A 20771-nucleotide genomic window follows, 5' to 3' on the forward strand; every position below is an offset into this window, starting at 1 on the left:
TCCCACTTCCTTGGGCTATCACCAACTTGGGAAACAAAACCTACACCCAGATTTAAACACCTGGATCCAATGAGCTGGAGCCAAAAGTAACACTGGGCAAGGCACTCGGCAAACGCTGTAGACTCTGAGTCCACTAACTATCAACTTGCACCTCCAGGTCTGACACATGGCGCCTGGTGAACCCACCAGCACGCCCTCACCTTGAAAACTCCGTCCGAGGCCCCTCTGTAGCCCACAGTGGGCAGAAGGCGACAGCCATGGCAACCAGGATCACAGCCCGAGTGGAAGGTGGGTACCACAGCAATCGCAGCATCTTCTGCACCATCCTGTAAGGATGGGAAGCCAGAGTGTGGGAACTGGAGCACTGTCCAAAGACTGGGAGCAGCGACCACAGATCCCGTTCTCAGACTCGGTCCTGACAGTGCTTAGCCACGCTAGGTGAGGCCTTCGGGAAGGAAGAAGCAGCGCTTGAGAAGGCAGGTCCTCCTCACCTTGCCCCTGAAAAAGTAGGCTCCTAGGCCTCCTGGGGACTAAGAACAAGGTACCTCCAAAACCCTTCAGCTCCCCAGCTCTCCAGTAGGAAGGAACTTGGAAATGTTTTTCAAGGAGAAAAAGGAACAGAAATCGGTGGATTTCCAGTCACTCAAGCTCTTGTAGAGATTATGAAGAGTTGGGGAAAACGGACACTGAAGCTTTGGTCAGGGTTTTCTGTTTGAATTACAGGGAGCTGTGTTTTACACACCAGATCCAAGCTCTTCTCAGGGAGGAGATTTACTCCTGAAAGAGGGAAGTGATTCTAGTGAGGTGGAAAGACACAGCTGCCCCAGAATTTCTCCCTTTCCTAGACCTCTGTCTAGATCTCTCCAGGGACACCGCCACACCCTCCAAGCTGCCTACAGAGGCTGGAGAAGCTGTTTGGTTTCCATAAGGACATAGTTCTCGTACTTAGACATGGACCTGTGAGGGAGGAAGGGGCTTGGGACAGGGAGCCTCTCTTAAAAGGCTGCCCCAAGAATGACAAGGGACATGCCCAAAACAGGAGGGGAGTGTAGAGCTTTCCTTCGAATGGCCCAGGTGCCAAGCTGGGCAGTGCAGGGGCACATATGACTCCACTCTACCCTCAAGGCGCTCACACATGTAGGAGGATGTTAGCTTGGAGGATTCAAATCCCACAAGCACACCCCCACCTGCTGCCCCTCCTGGGCACGACTGGTGGAGATGAGGGTGCCTAGGGCCCCTCCTCTGTGTCCACGCTCTCATGGATAACCACCTGCCTTTATTGACCCTCATGGTTTCCACTCAGTGCCTTGGCTCTGCTCTCCCCTCTTCCTGGCATGGCCTTCTCTCCATCTGCACACATCCAGGGCCTCCCCATTCTTCTTGGGGGAGCTCAGACACTGCCATCTTCAGTGCTCTTCCCCAAGCCTCCCCTGCCCTTTCTGTCCCCTCAGGTACGGGGCACTCTCTGCCTCGGAGTTAGTCAGGTCCTTCCCTGTGCCACTCACCTGCCTAGGGCAGGTCTGTGTCCCCAGTACCCAGCCCAGGCCTGGGGTAGGGTCAGTAGCCTGAGTGAGAAGGCCAGTTCCCAAAGGGCTTTACTAAACTGTACCGTGTCACAGTCCCAGAGCCAGCTGGGCTCAAACCCTGCCCTGACTGCTGGAGGGAGGGGCTGGATGTAGGACCTGTTTAGCCTGAACCATCCCCCTCCCACTCGGCCTTTCCTGTGGGGCCTCCACCAGCCTGTGGGGGTTGCTGTCTGCACCTTACCAATGGCCTCCCATGCTGGTTCTGCCAGGCCCTCGGTGCTGCTCCCCAGGTCGGGGGGGAGGGAGGGGGTTAGAGGGAGCCAGGAACACTGGCCTCTCCTTGAGGACTTTGGGCACAAGAGCACTGGCCCCTCCTGTCCCCACACTGTCCTTTGCACTTCTCTGGTGGCCCCAATGTGAGTCGCTGTATAAAATGCTGCCTTCATTCTTTTGTAAGCAATGACTTTTTTGTGAACCAAGTGCTTATGAAAATCTCAGCAACTAAAATAAAGTTCTATATTTTAAGAGGCACTTTGGGGGGGGGGGGCTTTCCTTGATCTGGGTATACGCTGGAGTTCCTGGGCGCTGGATGCAGGCCCTGCACTGCTCACCATCCTGAGTTCCCACGGCAGGACACAGAATCCCAGGACCATCATGTCCATTCCACTTGTTCCCTCCACAATTCCAGGTTCCGAGGTCTGTGTCCTCGTGTGATAGGCCCTGGCCTTTGTGAAGATCAACAGACATAGTCCCTGGTCGGGGGACCTGACAGTCTGCAAAATGTTTCAGATCCATTATCGCATTTTCCCCAACTTCAGTTACTCAGCATCTTGTTTTTTGCTACATCCATGTCACCTGAGGAGAAAGTTAGTACTTAATATTCTTTAAATCCTCTTTAAAAAAAAAAAATTTAACTATTGTTTAGAAGAGTTTAGATTTACAGAAAAAATGAGCAGATAGGTCGTACAGAGTTTCCACATTACTCTCCCCACCCCACCCCTGAGTTTTCCTAACGTCTTACATAGTGTGGTACATTTGTCTGGTACATTTGTCGACATTAATGAACCAATATTGATACATTATTGGTAACTAAAGTCCACGGTTTATTCAGATTTCCTTAGTTGTTACCTAATGCCCTTTTTCCATTGCAGGATCCTATCCAGGACACTTAATTTTGCTGAACTAAAAAGAAATGTTTACATCACTACAGTAGATGAAAAGCTAGTGTTTTCTAATACACACTAAAGCAAACTATTAAATGAAAATATTCACAGTACCACAAATCAATCTTTGTTGAAACCATGCATTTAGGGAAAAATTGTTACTGCAGTTTAGCCTAACCAGTATAATCTCATGTACTTTGGTTATCCCTGGGCCACTAAAATCATCTTATGTTCCATCAATAGCATATTAAACACTGACTTGGTGAGGTCACTGCCCCATTTTTTACAGGAGGAATTGAGGCCCTGAGTGGTGACGCTTGTGAAGGCCCAGTGGGTGAAATCCTACCCATACTTCAGGGTCTTATTTTGTCATCACTTCCATGGAACACCCTCTCTGATCTCTTCAAATCTGTTAAGTGCCCCTCCTCTCTGCTCCCATACCACCCCCGTGATCCCCATGGAAGCACTGAATCCTGTCTTGAAAATCTATTGATTTGTCTCATTCGGCCCCCTCCCCCCATGCCCTGTGAAGTCATGTCCTGTTGATTCTCTACGCCCAGCACAGAGCAAGACTCACTAAGTATTGATGCATTAATAGATGGATGGACAGATGGGCGGACGAACAAAGAAAAACCCAACCTCACTGTTAGTATTTCTATCTCCCGGAGACCTCTCTGTCTGTGATGACTGTCCAGAGATTTGCAGGCAGCACCCCTCCATCCCCGGGGCCCATCCTGCTCCTGGCCTCCCTCATCCGTGCCAGTTTGCAGACTATCTCCTCACCACCCTGGACCCACTCCAGTGGTCTGAGTGAGCCTGGGAGAGCCCAGAGGCAGAGTTTAGGGGTCCTGCCTGCATCTCAGGAGGCATGTCCCAGCGCTTAGTAATGCATCTGAAGATAGGATTCTCTAAGGCGATGGTTTCCTGGGGTCACTTGCTTTCAGTCTGCAGTCCCTGAGGGCCCCATCCACAGGGTGACTTGCCACAGGTGAAGGCTTAAGCCTGGTGCAGAGCTCCCAGGTCTCGGTTTCTCCCTAGCCAAGCACTCATACTGTGGCCTCCTTGGCCTTCCCTGCTGGCCACTCAGACCCAAATGTTGATGCCTGCTGACAGGAGTGTATAATATGCACAACAGAAACCAACAAAACTTTATACAGGCCTCCAACTCCTGTTGAGGCCACTGCCCTGGTGTCCAGAGGAGGTCCTGAGTACAGGGAATGGTGGCTGTGGTGGCCAGAACAGACCAAATCGAGCTGGATCTTTGTACATGAGCTTACACTGGGCTTGAAGAAGTACAAGGACCACCTGTCCCAAATGAGCAAAGGAGACTCATTTCCACCGCGGTTTCCCTAACGGATGGCCCAGCTGCTGTGTAAACATCCCCGTTTGATTTTCAGAGCTGAATTCTGTTTTCCTTCCTTCTCTACTCCTTGTGCCCCAGCACTGAGCACCAGACCTCAGCTGTTCCCTGAGGAGTGTTAGCTGCTCTCAGTCTGCGTGTTAGCCACGTACCTAGGTCTCTCCATGTCACATTCCCATTGCTCATAACACCCCTCTGGTCACTGACTCCTCCACCTTCTGCCTGGCAGACAAGGCTGGTTGGCAGCCAGCATCCACTCCCATCTCCTTCAGGTACGCCCTCCTGTAACGAGACGCTGGCGAGCTGGAACCTGGTTCCAAGACTCCCTTGCTGCTCGGATCCTATATGCAAATTAGGTTCCTACGTACGTACTCACAGAAGGAAGCAAGATGAAAGCAGCTTGATCTTTCGACTGTGAGTGCTGACGATCAAGGAGGTCGAAATGTGGGTATTGAAGGCATGGGTGGCTGAACTCAGCATTCCCAGTGTCAAGTCACCAGCTTCATGAACTCACGCGGTCGTGGGGCACAGGTGGCTTCTTGATGCCCAGCAGTGTGTTCCTGAGCGGTTCTGGTGGCCACCTCCTGGTTCCCACTCCTGCAGGCCTTTAACCACTTTATAGCATTTTATCTGTGTATGAAACGCCTTTCTTCTGAAGATATCTAGAACAATTTGTTTTCTGTATGGAACTGATTCATCTCCCTCAGAACTGTGGCCTCTATGTGGCAGGCAGGGCAACTGCGACAATCACCTCTTCCTTGTCTGGCCCAGGCTCCACCCTCTTACATCAGCCTCACACTTAGTCAGCCTATTTTGGCGATGTCCTCACACTGGTTACCTGACGCCCCCTCCAGCCCTACTGGGCGGTATCCTCCGCACCATGTATTCCAGCGCCCCTTCCAGACCTAAGCATGGCACGTCACACTTCTCTTTATTAACCTTCATCCATTAGATTTCACCCAGGGTTCAGCCTGAGATCTTTTGACTCCGACTTCCCAGGCTCCACCTCCCACATCACCACACATGAACCAACATGAGAACCATCTGCCATTTATAATCACAGCAACAGGAAAGGAGGGAGGCCAGGTCCAATATGGCGGTCGTTTATGTTTCTGCTTACGGCAAGCACGACTGAGATGCTGGCTGCTGGCTTCATACCGGGCCAAAGCAAGGCTTCTTTTCCCTCTCTTTTTAAGAACAAAAATGGAAATGAATAGAAGCAGTGGCTATGATGCGGCCAAAATGCTCTGTCTGGAAAGCACACCTCTAGGTGATTCTCCTCCGCTTTGCCTGGCGGTCCACGGTCTGGGCCGGGGGCAGCGGGATGCACAGGGCGCCCAGTCTGTGGTCCTCCTCCCTGCCGGCGGCCAGAGACACCCTTCTTTTAGAGATCTTCAGCCTCATGGCTTTCGCTATCTCAATCATCCTAAGGAGCAAACACACAAAACCAATGGAGAGTCTCCTCAGGTCACTGCTCAGGGAGGGTTGGCAGGAGGGAGCAGCACTGTTGTGCTTCAGGCCACGAAGACAGAATCCCCAAAGCGGCCACCAGGGGAGAGGCAGGCGAGACCCCCGCCAGAGCCTCAGTGACTTCATTTTAATATGTTGCCATTGGAAAGTACCCTCATAGGTGACTGAAAACCAGGTAATCTATCTAGACCCTATTAATAACCTTGTTTACGTCCTATACCCAGCATTAAGCACTTGCTAGAAGATGCTAAAACAGGCGCCAAGTATCTGCTCTCTTTGATTTTCAGTGTCACTGCCTGTGACAACGCCACTTGTGGGCTGTCGTCAGAATAACCCCTCTGTGGACTCTAGGAGTCCAGACAAAGGTGTTTTCACAGGCTCTCGTGAACACCATCAGGGTCCGTGGGTGTCCAATGCCCTTAAATCACCGACAAAGGCCCATGGACCCCACAGGTCAGGATTCTAGGAAGTTCTGCTCCCTACTCAGTCTGAATCCCTTCTAGCAAGGCTAGAAAAGGCCTGGAAGATCATCTCTGCCAAGTCTCCCAGTCTGGTCAGAGAAGCCTCAGTGTGACATCCCTGCCCAACAGTGGCCCCATCTTGCCCTCCCTGGCAGCCCCTTACATCTGACTCAGAAAGGTCGTTTTGCTAAGCTGAAATTGGGTTCTTATAGCTTCCACCCCTCGGGACATACAGAATCCCTCCCCCCAGAGAAAGAAATTTGGAGACAGGCGGCTGCTCGGTTACACAGGGACAGAATGCTATGGGACGGCTCAGCTTTGAAGCCCAACAGTCCTCTTCTTGGTTGTGTGACCTTGGGAAAGGCAGTGACTTCTCTGAACTATAGATGCTTCAGTTGTTTTTTTAGGGAAATCACTGAGATACTCTGGCAGATTTAATACTGTGCCTGGCATAGTGAAGGCACTCCATACGTGTGGCTGCTCACCTATTCCATCATTCATTCACTTGGGACCTCTGGTCCCAAGTCTTTCCCATCTTAAATGTCCCCAGTTCCCTCAATGGAGCCTCACGCTTTCCAGTGGTACCAGATATACGTCAAGGCACCCGAAGGGAGCTTTTGCCCTGTTGTGCTCACCTTTTCTCACTGAGCTTCAAATCCCTCTGTAACATGGTCAGGTCAATCTGGAAGTCGTTTATGTGCAAGGCCAGTATGATCACATATGCAGTGATCTTTGCCTTCATGGAATCGGAAATTAAGTTCCGCAAACTGCAAAAACAGCGGCAATAAAGGAGAGACAAAAATTAAAGTCTAAGATGATTTCTCCACAAGCAAAATGAAAACATGCCAGCCTGTTGCCACAGGCACTCAATGTCTTCCCATCCTGGGGAGAGAAAGGGGAATTCGAGTGATATTCCTTTGTCCTGCAAGGTGCCCAAGGCTTCACACAGTGAACACTGGGCCAATCTCAGTGCTCCCTCCTGGGGGAGAGAAGGCTGCACCCACACTTTCCCCAGGCACCGTGAGAACCTTGTACTGGCGAGGACCTCAAGCCTGTCCCCGCCTGCTCAGCAGGGCTGCCATGAAAGCAGTGGCTCCACACTGAGTTGCTGATGATTCTTCCAAGCACACTCAGAGCAGGAAACACCTTTCAAGCAAACAGCAGGTGCACTGCTTGGGGTTCTTTCCCCAAAACTATCACACAGGCCTGCCCTTTCCTGTGACACTGCCTTTCCATAGAACACCAGTTCTGTGGGACATCACGAAGGGTTCCTCAAAGGAAGTGTGTGAAGTGATTTACGTCTTTGTTGCAGGACTTTCCAGAGCCTTTAATGTAAACGTCTCCCAAGGGGACAGAGTATGTTCTATATACTCTTACTTGACCCAGGACTCCTCCAAATGGCAGTGCTCTCTTTAGCACAGTATCTCTGTGGACATGGCATTCTAGCCAAGCCCGTACTCCCCACTCTCACCGCCCCCCCCACCTGCTTTCTCCTTTACAGGCAGAAACCAGAGAAATCACCCTCCTGACCTGCCGTTGTTGTAGGTCAAGCAGGTAAAGTGCTTCAGCAGTTTGGTGCTGATGATGTGTGGAATTCCAGGCCCCAGGGCACCTACAATACAAAGGTGAGTCTGATCATTTTCCGTCAAAACCCTCAGGTCACATGTGATCCAAGATCAAGAGCTGGGAGATGAGGCCAACATTTGGGCCGCTGTTATGAACAGAACCACATGGTAAGAGAAGCAGGGGCCCATGAAACAGAACGGCCACTTTCAAATGAAACCGTACTCATTTCAAATGAAATTGCATGAGAGACGTTTATGATGGGGCGGCAACAAGAAAGAAAAATAGACTCCAATGAGGCCTAAAAACACAGAATTCCTAAGATGTGAGAAAGCAAAACAGATTGTGGAGAAAGCCCAGAAACAGGGAAAGGAAGGGAGGCAAGAATGTGAAAATGAGAGCTAAGCAAGTACTGAGAAACAGAAGGATTCTTGGGTACGCAAACACAGCAATAAGACTCATACACCTTGTACCTAAAAGCACAGGTGTCTCCTGCTGGCTTTCCAACCGTGGATGGATGGATGGATGTGACAGCTATCTGTGGCCCTAGCTGTTGGTGACACTGGGGTTACCAGCAGAAACTGACTCTCTCCTCTCCCAGTCAGAAATAAGCTGACACAACACAAACCTGTCACAAGCCTTCATGAGCAAGGTCAACTTTTCTCCCTCTATGAATGATGTTTGTCTAAAATGTTCATTTGATTTGGATACTACACTTTGCCTAATGCAGAACAGACATGAATGTTAGCGCTAAACAATTACATAATCCACCCTGCCCTCAGTTGCAGATGAGGAAAGAACTTGGCAAGTCCTCTCAGTATGGCAGCAGTACCGATAGGAACCTCACTGTTACACAGTTAAAAATAGAGACCTGAACAGACACACCTTTTCTTCTCTCATTAGAGCTGGTCTAAGTACAGACGAATAATAGACTGGAAATAGCCAGAATAAAATGTCCACCAGGCACTTACTTTTCCGCTTAATCACTTTCTGTGCTCGAAATTTGATGAGAGTGTCCAGAAACCATATGCATCGGGCCTGGCGGTCTCGGCTCTCCTCATTTGATGGCAAAGACTTCAATGCTTCTATGACAAAGGAGCAGTGGCTGAAACAAGGGATGGAAAGGGAAGAATGTGTTGAGTGAGCCAGATCTGTCAGGAACCATTCACCACCTCACAGAACAGCAGGCACCCCTCACAGCCGACACACACCCGACAGCTGAGGGAGGCCACCGGCCAATGCTCCGTGTAACAGGAGGAGCCTGGTGGAGTGCAGGGGCGGTTAGGGGCTAGCATAATAAGTGTGTTTGGCTTTGTGGTCCACCGGCTGTCTGTTACAACAACTCAAACCTGCCACTGCGGTGCAAAAGCAGCCACCAATAATCCACAAATGAATGACCATGGTTGTGTTCCAATACAACTTTATCCATAGGCAGCTGGCCAGACGTGGCACACAGGCCACAATTTGCCACAATTTGTGGTCTGGAGCATAGGCTCTCAAGTCAGATGCCCGGGTGTGAATCCCTTCTGCCTTTTAGTGGCATGGGTATGTTTCTGGACATCTCTGAATATCACCTTTATCTATAAATTGAGGCCAATCATAGTAAGAGGGATTTTCTGTGGATTAAAAGAGACAATGCAAGTAAAGCGCTTAGCATAGTGCCTGGCACCTGTAAGTGCTCTATGTTAGCTATTATTTTTATGTACTGTTTTGCCACTATCAGGATCCTGGACTCACGGAGATAAAACAGGCCCTTCAAGATCGTGTAGCAGCCTCATTTCACAGACAGAAAAACTGAGGCTCAGAGAGGGGAAGATCACATGGTATATCCCGCAGAGCTGAGGGACTCAGTTCTCTAGACTTCGAGCCCAGAGCTCATCCCAGCACCTGCCCTGAGCCACAATCACATTAAGACAACTATGAACCAGTATGGAGCTTTTTTTGGAAATGGATCTTTGGTGAAAAAAAAAAAAAAAGTATTTTCCAAAGCCGTGGATTTCAATGACCAGAAAAATTTCCAAACAAAAGTCAAGGAATCAATCTAGGGTTGGCAACTTAAAGCTGTTTTAAATGGCCAAAGGGGTGTGGAAATAATCTCTGAATTATTTAAAATATACAATGTTTAAAATATATAAGTTTTACTTTAGAAAAGCTCACCAAACACATCACCATGGATAAATTATCACTTCAGCTGGCACCTATTCTCAGGCCCGCACTTGGGCATTAAGCATAACATGGGGGATAGGCCATCTCTAGTTCCAGGCCAACTATAGGCCTCAACACCCTTTGCCCAGCCACAGGTTCCATGCACTCAAGAGGTCAACTCTCTCCCTTGAATGCCACCCACAGCTTTGGGGCAACAGGTCTGGAAAGCCAGACATTTAAGAAAACACTGGCTCACATGTTCAAATGAGGAACAGACATTGATCCTCACTGACTGACACCCAAAGGTCTGCTTCAGGTCTGACTACTGCTGTGTCCCAACATCACCCCCCGACTCCATATGCCCAAGTGGGGGTACCTGTTCTCTTCAATCATCTTCAGTATTTCTTCCGAGGTGACATTCCTGAAAGCTTCAGATGGGCTCTGAAGAGCTTCATACTCCGCAGGGGAAAGAACCAGGAAGTGGTCAAGAACACAATCTGACCAAAATGGAAACATCCAACCAGCTAGAGCATCTATCTCCTGGTGGCCTCATTTTAGAGCTGGGAAAGCTGAGGCTCAGGGAAGGGGAGTCATACAGCACTTTGGGGCAGAGCTCAGGGACTCAGTTCTGCAGACCCCGGCCCACACTTTGTTCCCCGCCTGGGCTTTTCTGCCTTCTCTTTCTTATCACAAAGCCACTGTAGGCATTTTCCATCTGATTAGACCTGTGAGTAGGGAAATTGCATGCTCCAACCCTTTCTTTTACAAAATCAGTCTGCCCTAGACTTTGGGCATTGGCTGACTTAAGCCGTATTTGGACTCTTCGTGGGGAGTAACCCCTACAGGGCTGCGCTGTGGGCATTTGGCAGTTTGCTGAGGAATGGATTTGAATCCCAGGAGCAGAGAAGCCAGTGCTGGAGGGGGTCCCTCAGTTAGTGAGGAAGCCTAGCTGACTTCCCAGCAACAACACTGGGCAACGGCAAAGGTCTGGATGTAGCTTCTGTGAGCGTCACAGGACCACCGATACCCTCTGAGGGCCTGGCTCTACTGCTCAAGTTTGTACTTCCCAACATGTGAAATAAGGCAGTGATTCCACCGCAAGAAGGATACGGTCTTCAAATTTATACACGTCTTCGGGCTTGGCTGCATCGGCGTGGCAGGGAGGAAGGTAGAGGGAGTCGTCCTGCATGTCATCACGCTTGGCATCATTGACCAGAGCTGTACAGTAAAAGGAGAGTTAGTGTGGGCATCACCGTGTTTGGCTTCAGGTTCCCCAACACTCTTTGAAATCTGTGCACTCAAGGCCATAATCAGTCCAGCAACCCCTCATCTGAATGTTCCCACCAATGTGGCCGGACCTCCCCATCTGGCTGACAGGCCCAGCACTACAATGTCCACTCATGATGCAAACCTAACCAGGCACCAGAGAAGGGAGATCCAGTGTGGTCTTCCCTCAAGTAACGTGCAGTATAGTGGGGAGAGACAGGTGTGCTAATAAATATTTTCAACACAATACGATGGAAACTAAAAGTGAGGGACTTCCAAATAGCCTTTAAAATGGCTTAACTTCCAGAAAATTTCTCCACATACTATAAGTGGAAAAAAAAAAAAATCAAATTCTAAAATTGTAACTACCACACAGGAATAACCATGTAAGAATTAAGTATGCATATAGACAAGGACAGAGAGGAAAACAGGAAAATCATAACCATTGGTCTGGCAAAATGATGGGGAAATGGGTGAATTATTTTTCTTTTTATATATCCTCTAAAAACGGAACAAAAAAATTTTCAAAAATTTACTTAGACATTAAAGTATGTCTGAATAAATAGAGAAACATATTCCCATGTTCCTGGATAGGAAAATATAATATTGTAAAGATGTTGCTTCTTCCCATATTAATCCCATTGGATTTTGAGGGAATTTGCAAAATAATTTTTAAGATCACCTGGAAGAAAAAGCATGCTACAGTAACCAACACACGTGTGAAAAGTAAGAACAAAGGAGAAGAGTAGATTTGACCTGTCACATAATAAACTGGATGATGATAATCAAAAGATCCCAGTGCTGCTAGGAATGGCCGGTCAGAACAATGGACCAGAACATAATTAAGAATGTGGTAGAATGAGAAGCGTGACTTTTTAAATCTCCTTTTACAAAAGGAAAGGATGGAGTTGGGGACAACTGGCTAATTATTTGGAAAACATAAAATGAGGTCTGTAGCATATGCCAAAAAAACTTCTTCATTGAGTAAAGATTTAGATGTGAATATAAAATTGTAAAAATACTAAAATAAAATAGAAAAGTAGTTATATTATCATAGCGTATGGATTTTCTAAAAATTACTAAAATTCCCTTGGAATAGAAAGCTCACTGAGGGCAGGCCACGCCAGATGTTTCTGACTACTTCCAACATCTGTTCTTGCAAAGGCCCTCAGAGAGAGGTAGGCAGGAAACTAGCCCTAACTCGCACCATTTCTATGTGTGAGGCGAGTAAAAGATCTCAAGAGAAAGTTGTCTCTGTGAGCAGATTCTTACCCAAAGTTCCAGTTACTTACCGGTTACACCCTTTGTATCAATAATATTCTCTGCAGCTTTAGCTACTGCACGATTCAAAGATTCACTGCCAACTGTGTTCATTCTCCTAGAGTTCAGAGCCCGCTTCTGTTTGGTTGTACCAAAGGCTTCAATGCAAGAGTCCATCTGTGCAAGAGACAAATTTGGTTACTCGGGACAGGCTAGCTTCCCCTAGCTGTGTGACTATGGGGAAACTCTCAGCTTTTCTGAGCCTTCATGACTTCACTTATAAATTGGGCTGAATTATAGCTATCTACCTCAGAGGCTTGTTGTAAGAATCAAATAAGATTAACAAATCTGAAAAACTTGCTTTGTAAACTGCAATGAGCCATTTACAAATCAACAGCATCTCTACCTGTAAATGTAAAGACTTGACTCGATTAGGGTTGGTAAATCTTTGGCACACAGCTTACCATTTTCCAACCCTACACCCATGACAGACATTGCTAATAGAGCACTCACTCTTTCCCTGTGAGTCTCAAGTAGCCTCACACCCCTTCTCAATACAGTGCTCCAGGCAGCACTGAAGGTTCAATGAATTTGCCATCCTGGGGTGAGATGAGCTTTGTAGGAACCTCCTACGTTGAAAATCCTAAAGTTTACTTTGTTTTAATGTGAACATTTCCAGGCTACAACCAGTATTCTCTGAAACTTGGGTTAAATCTTTAAAAACAAGTGTTAAGCTACACTTACATCAGCCCAGAGAACCAGTTCAAAACATCAGAACAGAGCTGTGTGAGGCTGGCCCAGACAGGAGAACTGCTCTCCATGAGGCCAAGGAGGCCTCTGCTGGTGAACGTCCAGACAACCACAGAACAAATGAACTGAGAGCAGCCAGGGAGACTCCTGTGATCAACCAGCTCATTTTACTGATGGAGAAACCCAGACCTAGAAGGAACTCACTTAAGGTCCCACGTCTTAGTTTGTCACACTTACCTTCTCTCTGAAAGTTTTGATCTCACTCTCTAATGTCAATTCACTCTCAATGGACTCATCTATCAAAACACAAAACAAGAAACAGAAAAATAAGCAAACTGTAAGGCCTACAGCTAGTGTTTAATATTTTTTTTGTGTAACAGTTAATCTAAGAAAAACAGATTTCTTTACTCCAGATGTCCCAGAGCTTAACATGAGTGTATACTGTGAACATTTAGTATGTAGCTTAAGGGAATTTGGAGAATTAAGGAGTGAAACAAAGGGATCATCTGGTCCAACTTCTACAAATAAGGAAAAATGAAGCCTCCAGATGAAATCACTTGCCCCAGCTCAATAAGCTAGATAGAATAAACCAATATTTACAAATTTTTTTTAATGTTGAAACCAAAATTTGTTTAATCAACAAATTAATGAACAATTTTCTTGGCCTCCTTGAAAGTAAGAAGAGCATTTGGAGGACAATTTAAATGTAGTTACATTTGTTTGCAAGGCAAGGAATTCTTAACCTAGAGACTATGGACCCCTAGGGATTTCACAGATAGGCTTCAGAGACTCAAAAGCCCTTTAAGATTATATGCAAAATCTCGTATCTTTGTATTACATATGTTTCCAGGAAGCAGGTCCAAGTCCTTATCAGATTCTCAAAAGGGTGGAGACCACTGTTTTGAGAGAATGGAGTTAGAACTAATGCCTTTGAAGGTATAAGGCAGATTCACCAAGATCCTTTCTTACTTAACACCCTCCCCCACCATGGTTCTTAGTAGTTCAGATTTAGGGAACAGGAGCCCCTGGAATCTGACCCTCTTATCTATCATTTTGGAAGATCCCATTCTAGCAGAGAAGCAATGCAATTTCTCCGACTGGATTAGGGAAAAGTAAATGGATCTCCTCCCAAATTAGAAAGTATAGAGACTTTGCATCAACATGAAAGCTACTGTCCAACATATAAGCAATTTCCAGTACCTGCCAGAGATTCTAAAACCTCTACCCCAACTAGGACAGTTAAGAATTAAGAAAGGCCCTCAATGGAAAAAGAGTATCAGACACGCCCTCCAATATTCTGCTCTGATCATTGCTCAACTTGCTTTAGCTAACATTAACATCTGATCTGTAAACACCGTGAGACAGGATCTGGGACTGTTTTGCTACATCCACAGCCCCTAATTTGTGCCTGGAACATAGTAGGTCATCAATAAATATGTGCTGAGTAAAAACATTCTTAAAACTTGCTGAAATGGAAAAAAAAACCTGGCAGAAAGACACACTTTTAAAAATAACTACAGGGCCAGACCGGTGGCTCAGGAGGTTAGAGCTCCATGCTCCTAACTCCGAAGGCTACCGGTTCGATTCCCACATGGGCTAGTGGGCTCTCAACCACAAGGTTGCCAGTTCGATTCCTCGACTCCCGCAAGGGATGGTGGGGAGCGCCCCCTGCAACTAAAATTGAACACGGCACCTTGAGCTGAGCTGCCGCTGAGCTCCCGGATGGCTCAGTTGGTTGGAATGCATCCTCCTCAACCACGAGGTTGCCAGGTCGACTCCCGCAAAGGATGGTGGGCTGCGCCCCTTGCAACTAGCAATGGCAACTGGACCTGGAGCTGAGCTGCACCCTCCACAACTAAGATTGAAAGGACAACTTGACTTGGAAAAAAGGCCTGGAAGTACACACTGTTCCCCAATAAAGTCCTGTTCCCCTTCCCCAATAAAATCTTTAAAAAAATAAAATAACTACAAAAGTGTTTTACAAATCCAAAACTCATCCAGCAAACCTAAAATATGCAGCATTTCTGTGAGCCTTGACTGGGACCTACCTGAAAACAGTGGCTGCATGTTGAACAATTCAGCATCATACACTTCCATTTGGCCAGAGGTCTTGTTCAAAATGCCCACAAAGTGCCTGAATAAAGAAGGAATAATATCAGTGACAACGGATTATTCCAAAGGTGTTGTTTACACAACTTCCTTTTTCCTGCTTAAAAGTTCTCAACCTTCTTTTTGTCCCAATGCACCTAAGGAATGCATCACTTGCTCTGGAGTAACAATAATCCCCTAGAGCAGCAATTCTCTGCGTGGGGCTGGGGTGAGAGGGTTCATGATGTGTTTCTGAAAAAAGAAAGCGACAGGTGATTCTGGCAGGTGATCATATTTGGGCTCACTGCTATAGTGGGAAACCCTTCTGGGATGTAAGCATCTCGAATTACACTAGAACTTACTGCACACATAAATTTTATGGAGGCAAAGACAAGTAAAGCCCTGGTAACTACAGGGAGAAGATCAGTCTGAACTAGAAAATCTTTGTATAAAGGGATGATGCAGAGCCAAGTTTTAAGCAGATACTCGTTAATCTGACTTCTATCAGGGGGGTCCAGTGGGGCTCTGAAAGGGCCTTGTTTGTGGTTCACTGTTGGATGCCATCACAGGGACCCTCTCTGCGTTATACCAGCCCCTGACAGTTATAGACCATTCAGGCTGGGCAATCTTCATTGTACCCCGAGGGGGACCAGGGGTCAGTGAAGTTAAAATTGCCCAAAGTCAGACAGTCAATCAGGGGCAGAGCTGGATAGAAACCCTAAAGCCTTTGACACTACCAAATCCTTTTTTTGTAGTTACTCCTAAAGCAAACTTCTGGCAAGCTTTGGCCTATTGATCATACATTCCATATTAGTGAAGACAGTGGCCTTTTGGAAACAAGACGGTTAAAGCGAAGTCCTGGAAATGTAATGTGCTGTATGGTGACTATAGTTAACAATACTGTATTGTATATTTGAAAGTTGCTAAGAGAGAAAATCTTAAAAGTTCTCATTACAAGAAAAAAAAATGTGTAACTATGTGTGGTGATGGATGTTAACCAGATTTATTTTGGTGACCATTTCATTACACGTATATCTATCTGATCATTATGTTGTACACCTGAAACTAATACAATGTTATATGTCAACTACATCCCAATTTAAAAAAATTTTTAAAGAATGTTACAAATGAATGAGGTTTTCAGGAAATTCAACAAATGTAAGTCAACTTTCTTTTCAAGGATGTCTACAGGCTGCTGTGACGGCCCCTGCGTCTGGGAACACAGGGACTTGGTAAACCTCTCCAGATTTCCCCCACTTCCCCTAAAGTAAACATCCCCTAAAGTAGACACAACAGCAGTCAGTACCAGGGCTGCTACCACCACTCCCCTCCCCATCCAGCTGTCCCTTCCCCTGTCCCTACCTGCACAGAGTGTTGCATTTGAGGGCTCCAGTCCCAAAATTGTTTCCCACATAGCAAAGTCTGTCTGTTTCAGCTGCCTAAAATGCAGAGGGGGAAAAGCTCCATTACAACCAATGTTGAAAGGTATTAAGCATCTTATCACCCTTTTCCACATTTGCAAAAAGCTTCAGAATTCAAACTACAGACGATCAGAACTACAGAGCCTCTAGGAGACATCCAGCCTCACTATCTCTAAGTGAATCTGGGATGCCCTTGAGGGAAAGGCAAGAGGACTTTTGAAAGGGAAGCTGCAGATCGTGGGGGCTTCTAGCTGGTCTGAAAAGTTCTTGGGGAAGCTGGACCGCAGAACTTGGGAGACAGGCCCTGGGCTCTCCACACTTACAGGCATTAAATAAACTGATTCTGCAGGCAACCTCCTGGGTTCACAGTCCATACCCTTCTTGAACCTGTTTGCCCACCTCTCCCGTGACTGCTCCTTATATGCTCTTAGGACCATGGAAATGGCTGATTCACTCCTCAACCACAGCCAAGCTTTACTGCTTCCCAATGTTTGTCCTCACTATTCTCTTCACTTGGAATACTAAAACCTCAGCTGTCAAACCCTCCTCCATCCTTCCGAGCTCAGCTCCATGTGCCCTCCCAGGGAGACACTCTAGCCAGCAGAGATGTTGACGGAGCTCACTGTGCCTTGTACTCTCCCTCCCTTGGGCCCTAAGCTTTGTCTGTTTGTATGAGTCTCCCTCACATCCAGCTCTCAACTCTCTAGAGTTCTCTGCACTGTACTTGCAATGTTTTGTAAGTCTGAGATTGGGTAAAATCTCAAAGACCTTTCTAGAGCAGTAGTTCTCAACCCAGGGAATTCCCACTCGTGGGGACATTTGGTAATGTCTGACATTCTGGTTGTCACAACTAGGAGGTACTACTGGTATTTAGTGAGTGGAGGCTAGGGAAGCTGCTAAACATCCTGTGATGCACAGGGCTGCCCCCACAAGAAAGAATTATCTGGGTCAAAATGTCAATAGCACCCAGGTTGAGAAACCCTGCTCTAGAATAGGAGCTCCCGCAGAGTGGGGCCAGGTGGATGCTCAATAAATGCTGTTGAATGAACAAATGAATGAAAGGCTATCACTTCACCCGAAGTATGAAACTGAATGGCGCCTGTCCCCACACCCCTACCTGCTGGAGCTCAGAAGAGTTCTTCAAAGGCTCATTTGCTATTTCCCCCTTTTCTCCTCTCACTCCCTCCCACATCGACCACACTCAAGGGGTCCTGAGGCCTGCAGAGTGGAGGCAACTGTCCACTGCAGCACTTACCAGGATCCGCTGAGTCCTCTTCCTGGGGTTTGTGGAGTCATTGTTCTTGTACAAGGTAAAGCGCATGTTGCCTGGATCCCGCAGCTTCCCATTGGAGAACTGGACTGTAAGATCACATTCCCAGACGGGATGAGATCAGAAGGACCCACAAGGTATGGCGGGGAGGAACTGGACTGTCAGTGGGAGGGAGTGATTGGAAAAATGAGGATGGCAAGTAAGCCCTGGTCCTGACTTGAAGTGGGACTGAAGAAGGTCCTGGTCCACTTGGGAAGAGGATGGGGAGGTGAAGGGGGTCCTGGGGAAGGGCTGCGGCAGTAAGGAATAACTAGGGGAATGGGGCCAACTGAGGAGGCCTCATCCAGACCAAGAGAGCGGTGGAATCCCTGCCCAGGGGAGAGAATGAAATGGAACAGGTCTAAGACCTCGTGAGTGAGAGGATGACAGGATCCTGGGTACAGTCCTGGGGAGGAAGTGATAGGACGTCCTCATCAGGGTGGGAGGTAGCGGCAGAAACGTGGTGGGATGACAGAGGAGCCCTGGCCGAGTTCCAAGTAGTGGTGGACAAAGGAGGGGGCGGGGGGTGGGGGGGGCTCTTGGCGCGGCTGGGAAAGGGGTCCGGCGGGGGGGCGGGAGGGCTGTAAAGGTACAGAAACGGGAGCGGAAGTTATGAGGAACTCTGTTCCAGCTCCGCAGTCTTTACCCAGTACAGCTCTCTGGCTCTCGTCGGGCTCCCCACAGTACAGCCACTTCGCACTCGACAACACTTCCGCCGCCATCTCGTCTCTACGGCCGCCAAGCCCAGGAGTTAAGACGGTCCGAGCCACGCGAGGATTACCCCACACTCCGAGGTAGCACAGCGGGCCGGAAGAGGCGTGGCCCACAAGACACCGCGAGGCGCACCAATCCCCGCCCACCTGTCGCCCCGCCTCTCCGCGCAGAGGCGTGGTCTCTGCACTGTGCCCCGCCCCATCCTTGGACTGCCTCTCGGAGGCGCTCCATCGGATTGGCCCAGCGCTCCGCCTGGGCAAGAAGGGTTGTGTGGGACAAGGGTCCGAAGTTCCTAAAAGTCTTGCTGCTTTTTTTCTAACAGTCATGTGGGTTTTCTTCCTGCTCAGCACGATCTACGTAGAGTATGATCTATCTCCCCTGTGGTGACAAATATGTCCTACAAGACCTGAAAGGCCAACTTCAAATTTAGAATTCTCTGAGAGGCATTCCTTGAGCCCCAACTAAATGTGGCAGCTGGCAGAGAGCAGTTGGTCTCTAGGGCCTCCATCCACACGTGTCCAGTCCTTAAGTCCAAGTTTCGTCCACAACGCTGCAAACAGCTTCTAGCCATGATCATTCCTCAGGCCCAGGCGTGCATACACCTGTGGTCCAACCAACCCAGGGAGGATGTACCCGGGGAGAGGCTCCACAGGCTCAAGAGCATTTGGACAGGGATTGATTCTCCGGTGGATTAGTAGGGGGGGAGTTGGATCTGATGGGTAAGTCTCATAGTCCCTGAAGATTCAACCCTCCACATGGGCAGTTATCAAAGCAGAAGGGCCGAAGCAGAATCCCTAAGGACAGACCCAGGAGGAGGCTCCTTTTGCACTGTCAAAGGCGAGTGCTGTTGTAGGGCAAGAACTCGGGTTGACTCATCTCTACTCTCCAAATCTCCTTTAAGATTCATCTCCTCCAGACACACACCCAGGATGTTTTGAATAACCCTAACACTGAGCTCCCCTTTGAACACTTGTAATGCTTTTCCCAATCTCAAACTTACAGGAACATTGCAAGTACAGTGCAAAGAATTTGTTTTTGACCTGAACCTTTCAGAGTAAGTTGTAAACCTGATGACTCATCACCCCTGAAGACTGTAGCATTTCCTTAGATGGGGACATTCCCTAAGTAACTACATACAGCCATCAAAATCAGGAAATTAATATTGATACATGACTACCATATAATCACCATACTCCATTTAAGTTCACCAACTATCTTAATATTTTTATAGCACAAAGATCCTGTCCAGAATCACATGTTGCATTTTGCTGTCATAACTCTTTAGTCTCCTTCAACCTATTAATAGAACAGTTCCTTACTCTACTTTGACTTTCATAATTTGACAATTTAAAAGATTACAGGCTGGTTATTTTGTAGAATGTTGCTCAGTCTCAGTTTGTCTAATGTTTCCAAGTGATTAGTTTCAGGTTATGCATTGTTGGCAGGAATATCACGAACATGAGACTGTTCTAACTGTATCCTATCAGGTGGCACACAATTTCAATTTGTCCCATTACTGTTTATATTAACTTTGATCACTTAATTAAAGTGGTATCAATCAGGCTTTACTACTGTAATGTTATTCTTTCTCCTTTGTAATTAATAAATATTTTGTATGCAGGTACTTAGAGACTAAATAAATCGTATCCTGTTCATCACACTTCTGATTTACTCACTCATTAATTACATCAGTATGAACTTATGGGTTCCTACTTTACTCAGTAGATTAGAATATGCTACTATCATTTATTTTTATGTTCAAACGTTCCCAGATTAGGCAGTGGGAACCCCATCAAGCTGGTTTCTGAATCATCACTAATCCTAGGAGCCTAGCATAGGGACTGGAACTCAAGATGCTTAATAATATTGGTTAAAATGAACTTGCATTGTGTTTACACATGGTAGATTCTCTGTATGTGTTGATTGGTTGAATGAAAATATGAACAGTTAGATCAAAGCTAAGGGGTGACAAAGAAGACAAGATGGTCTACAAGGAGTCAATTGTAGTTCATGAGGGAAGTGTCCTGGCCCCTCCTGATAAAGGGACATAGTGTATGACCTTGCTTCTCAAAGTGTGGTCCTCAGGCCAGCAGCATCACCTGGGAACTTGTTAGCAGTGCAGAATCTCCTGCCCTATCAAGTCATCTGAATCAGAATCTGCACTTTTAACAAGATCCCTAGGTGATTTCTGTGCCCTTTAAGCTTGGGCAGCACTCTTGTACAAGACTGTTTCCCTTTCAAGGTACATCTTTACCAGTCAGACAAAGTCTGTGCA

At 47.3% G+C, this 20771-nt stretch overlaps 2 protein-coding genes across 6 annotated transcripts in view; one reads left to right on the top strand and one right to left on the bottom strand.

Annotated features, from left to right (window-relative positions):
- FBXO10 (F-box protein 10) overlaps positions 1-2057 on the top strand; it is a 41579-nt gene extending 39522 nt beyond the window's left edge. For all 4 annotated transcript variants that reach the window (XM_019729130.3, XM_019729129.3, XM_019729131.3 and 1 more), the window contains one exon: positions 158-2057. In XM_019729130.3, the coding sequence (XP_019584689.2) occupies positions 158-332 (175 nt within the window). In that variant the 3' untranslated portion in view covers positions 333-2057. The remainder of the gene's footprint in view (positions 1-157) is intronic.
- A 2906-nt stretch (positions 2058-4963) lies between these two features.
- Positions 4964-18609, bottom strand: POLR1E (RNA polymerase I subunit E). 2 transcript variants are annotated; one of them, XM_019729134.3, is made up of 12 exons: positions 18429-18609; positions 17729-17832; positions 16415-16491; positions 15013-15098; positions 13202-13260; positions 12247-12391; positions 10799-10906; positions 10065-10161; positions 8515-8648; positions 7511-7592; positions 6616-6747; positions 4964-5475 (listed from the first exon to the last, which is right to left on the bottom strand). In XM_019729134.3, the coding sequence occupies exons 1-12, from the start codon at positions 18502-18504 to the stop codon at positions 5316-5318; spliced, it is 1260 nt and encodes a 419-aa protein (XP_019584693.3). In that variant the 5' UTR covers positions 18505-18609; the 3' UTR covers positions 4964-5315. The 2 variants fall into 2 exon arrangements, with proteins under 2 accessions (XP_019584693.3, XP_074186830.2); XM_074330729.2 differs by having other exon boundaries at positions 17729-17901; positions 18429-18568.
- Positions 18610-20771: the final 2162 nt, after the last annotated feature.

This window comes from Rhinolophus sinicus, chromosome 16 (genome assembly GCF_057876585.1).
Source record: "Rhinolophus sinicus isolate RSI-liver-muscle chromosome 16, RSI-T2T, whole genome shotgun sequence".
Taxonomy (NCBI): Eukaryota; Metazoa; Chordata; class Mammalia; order Chiroptera; family Rhinolophidae; genus Rhinolophus; species Rhinolophus sinicus.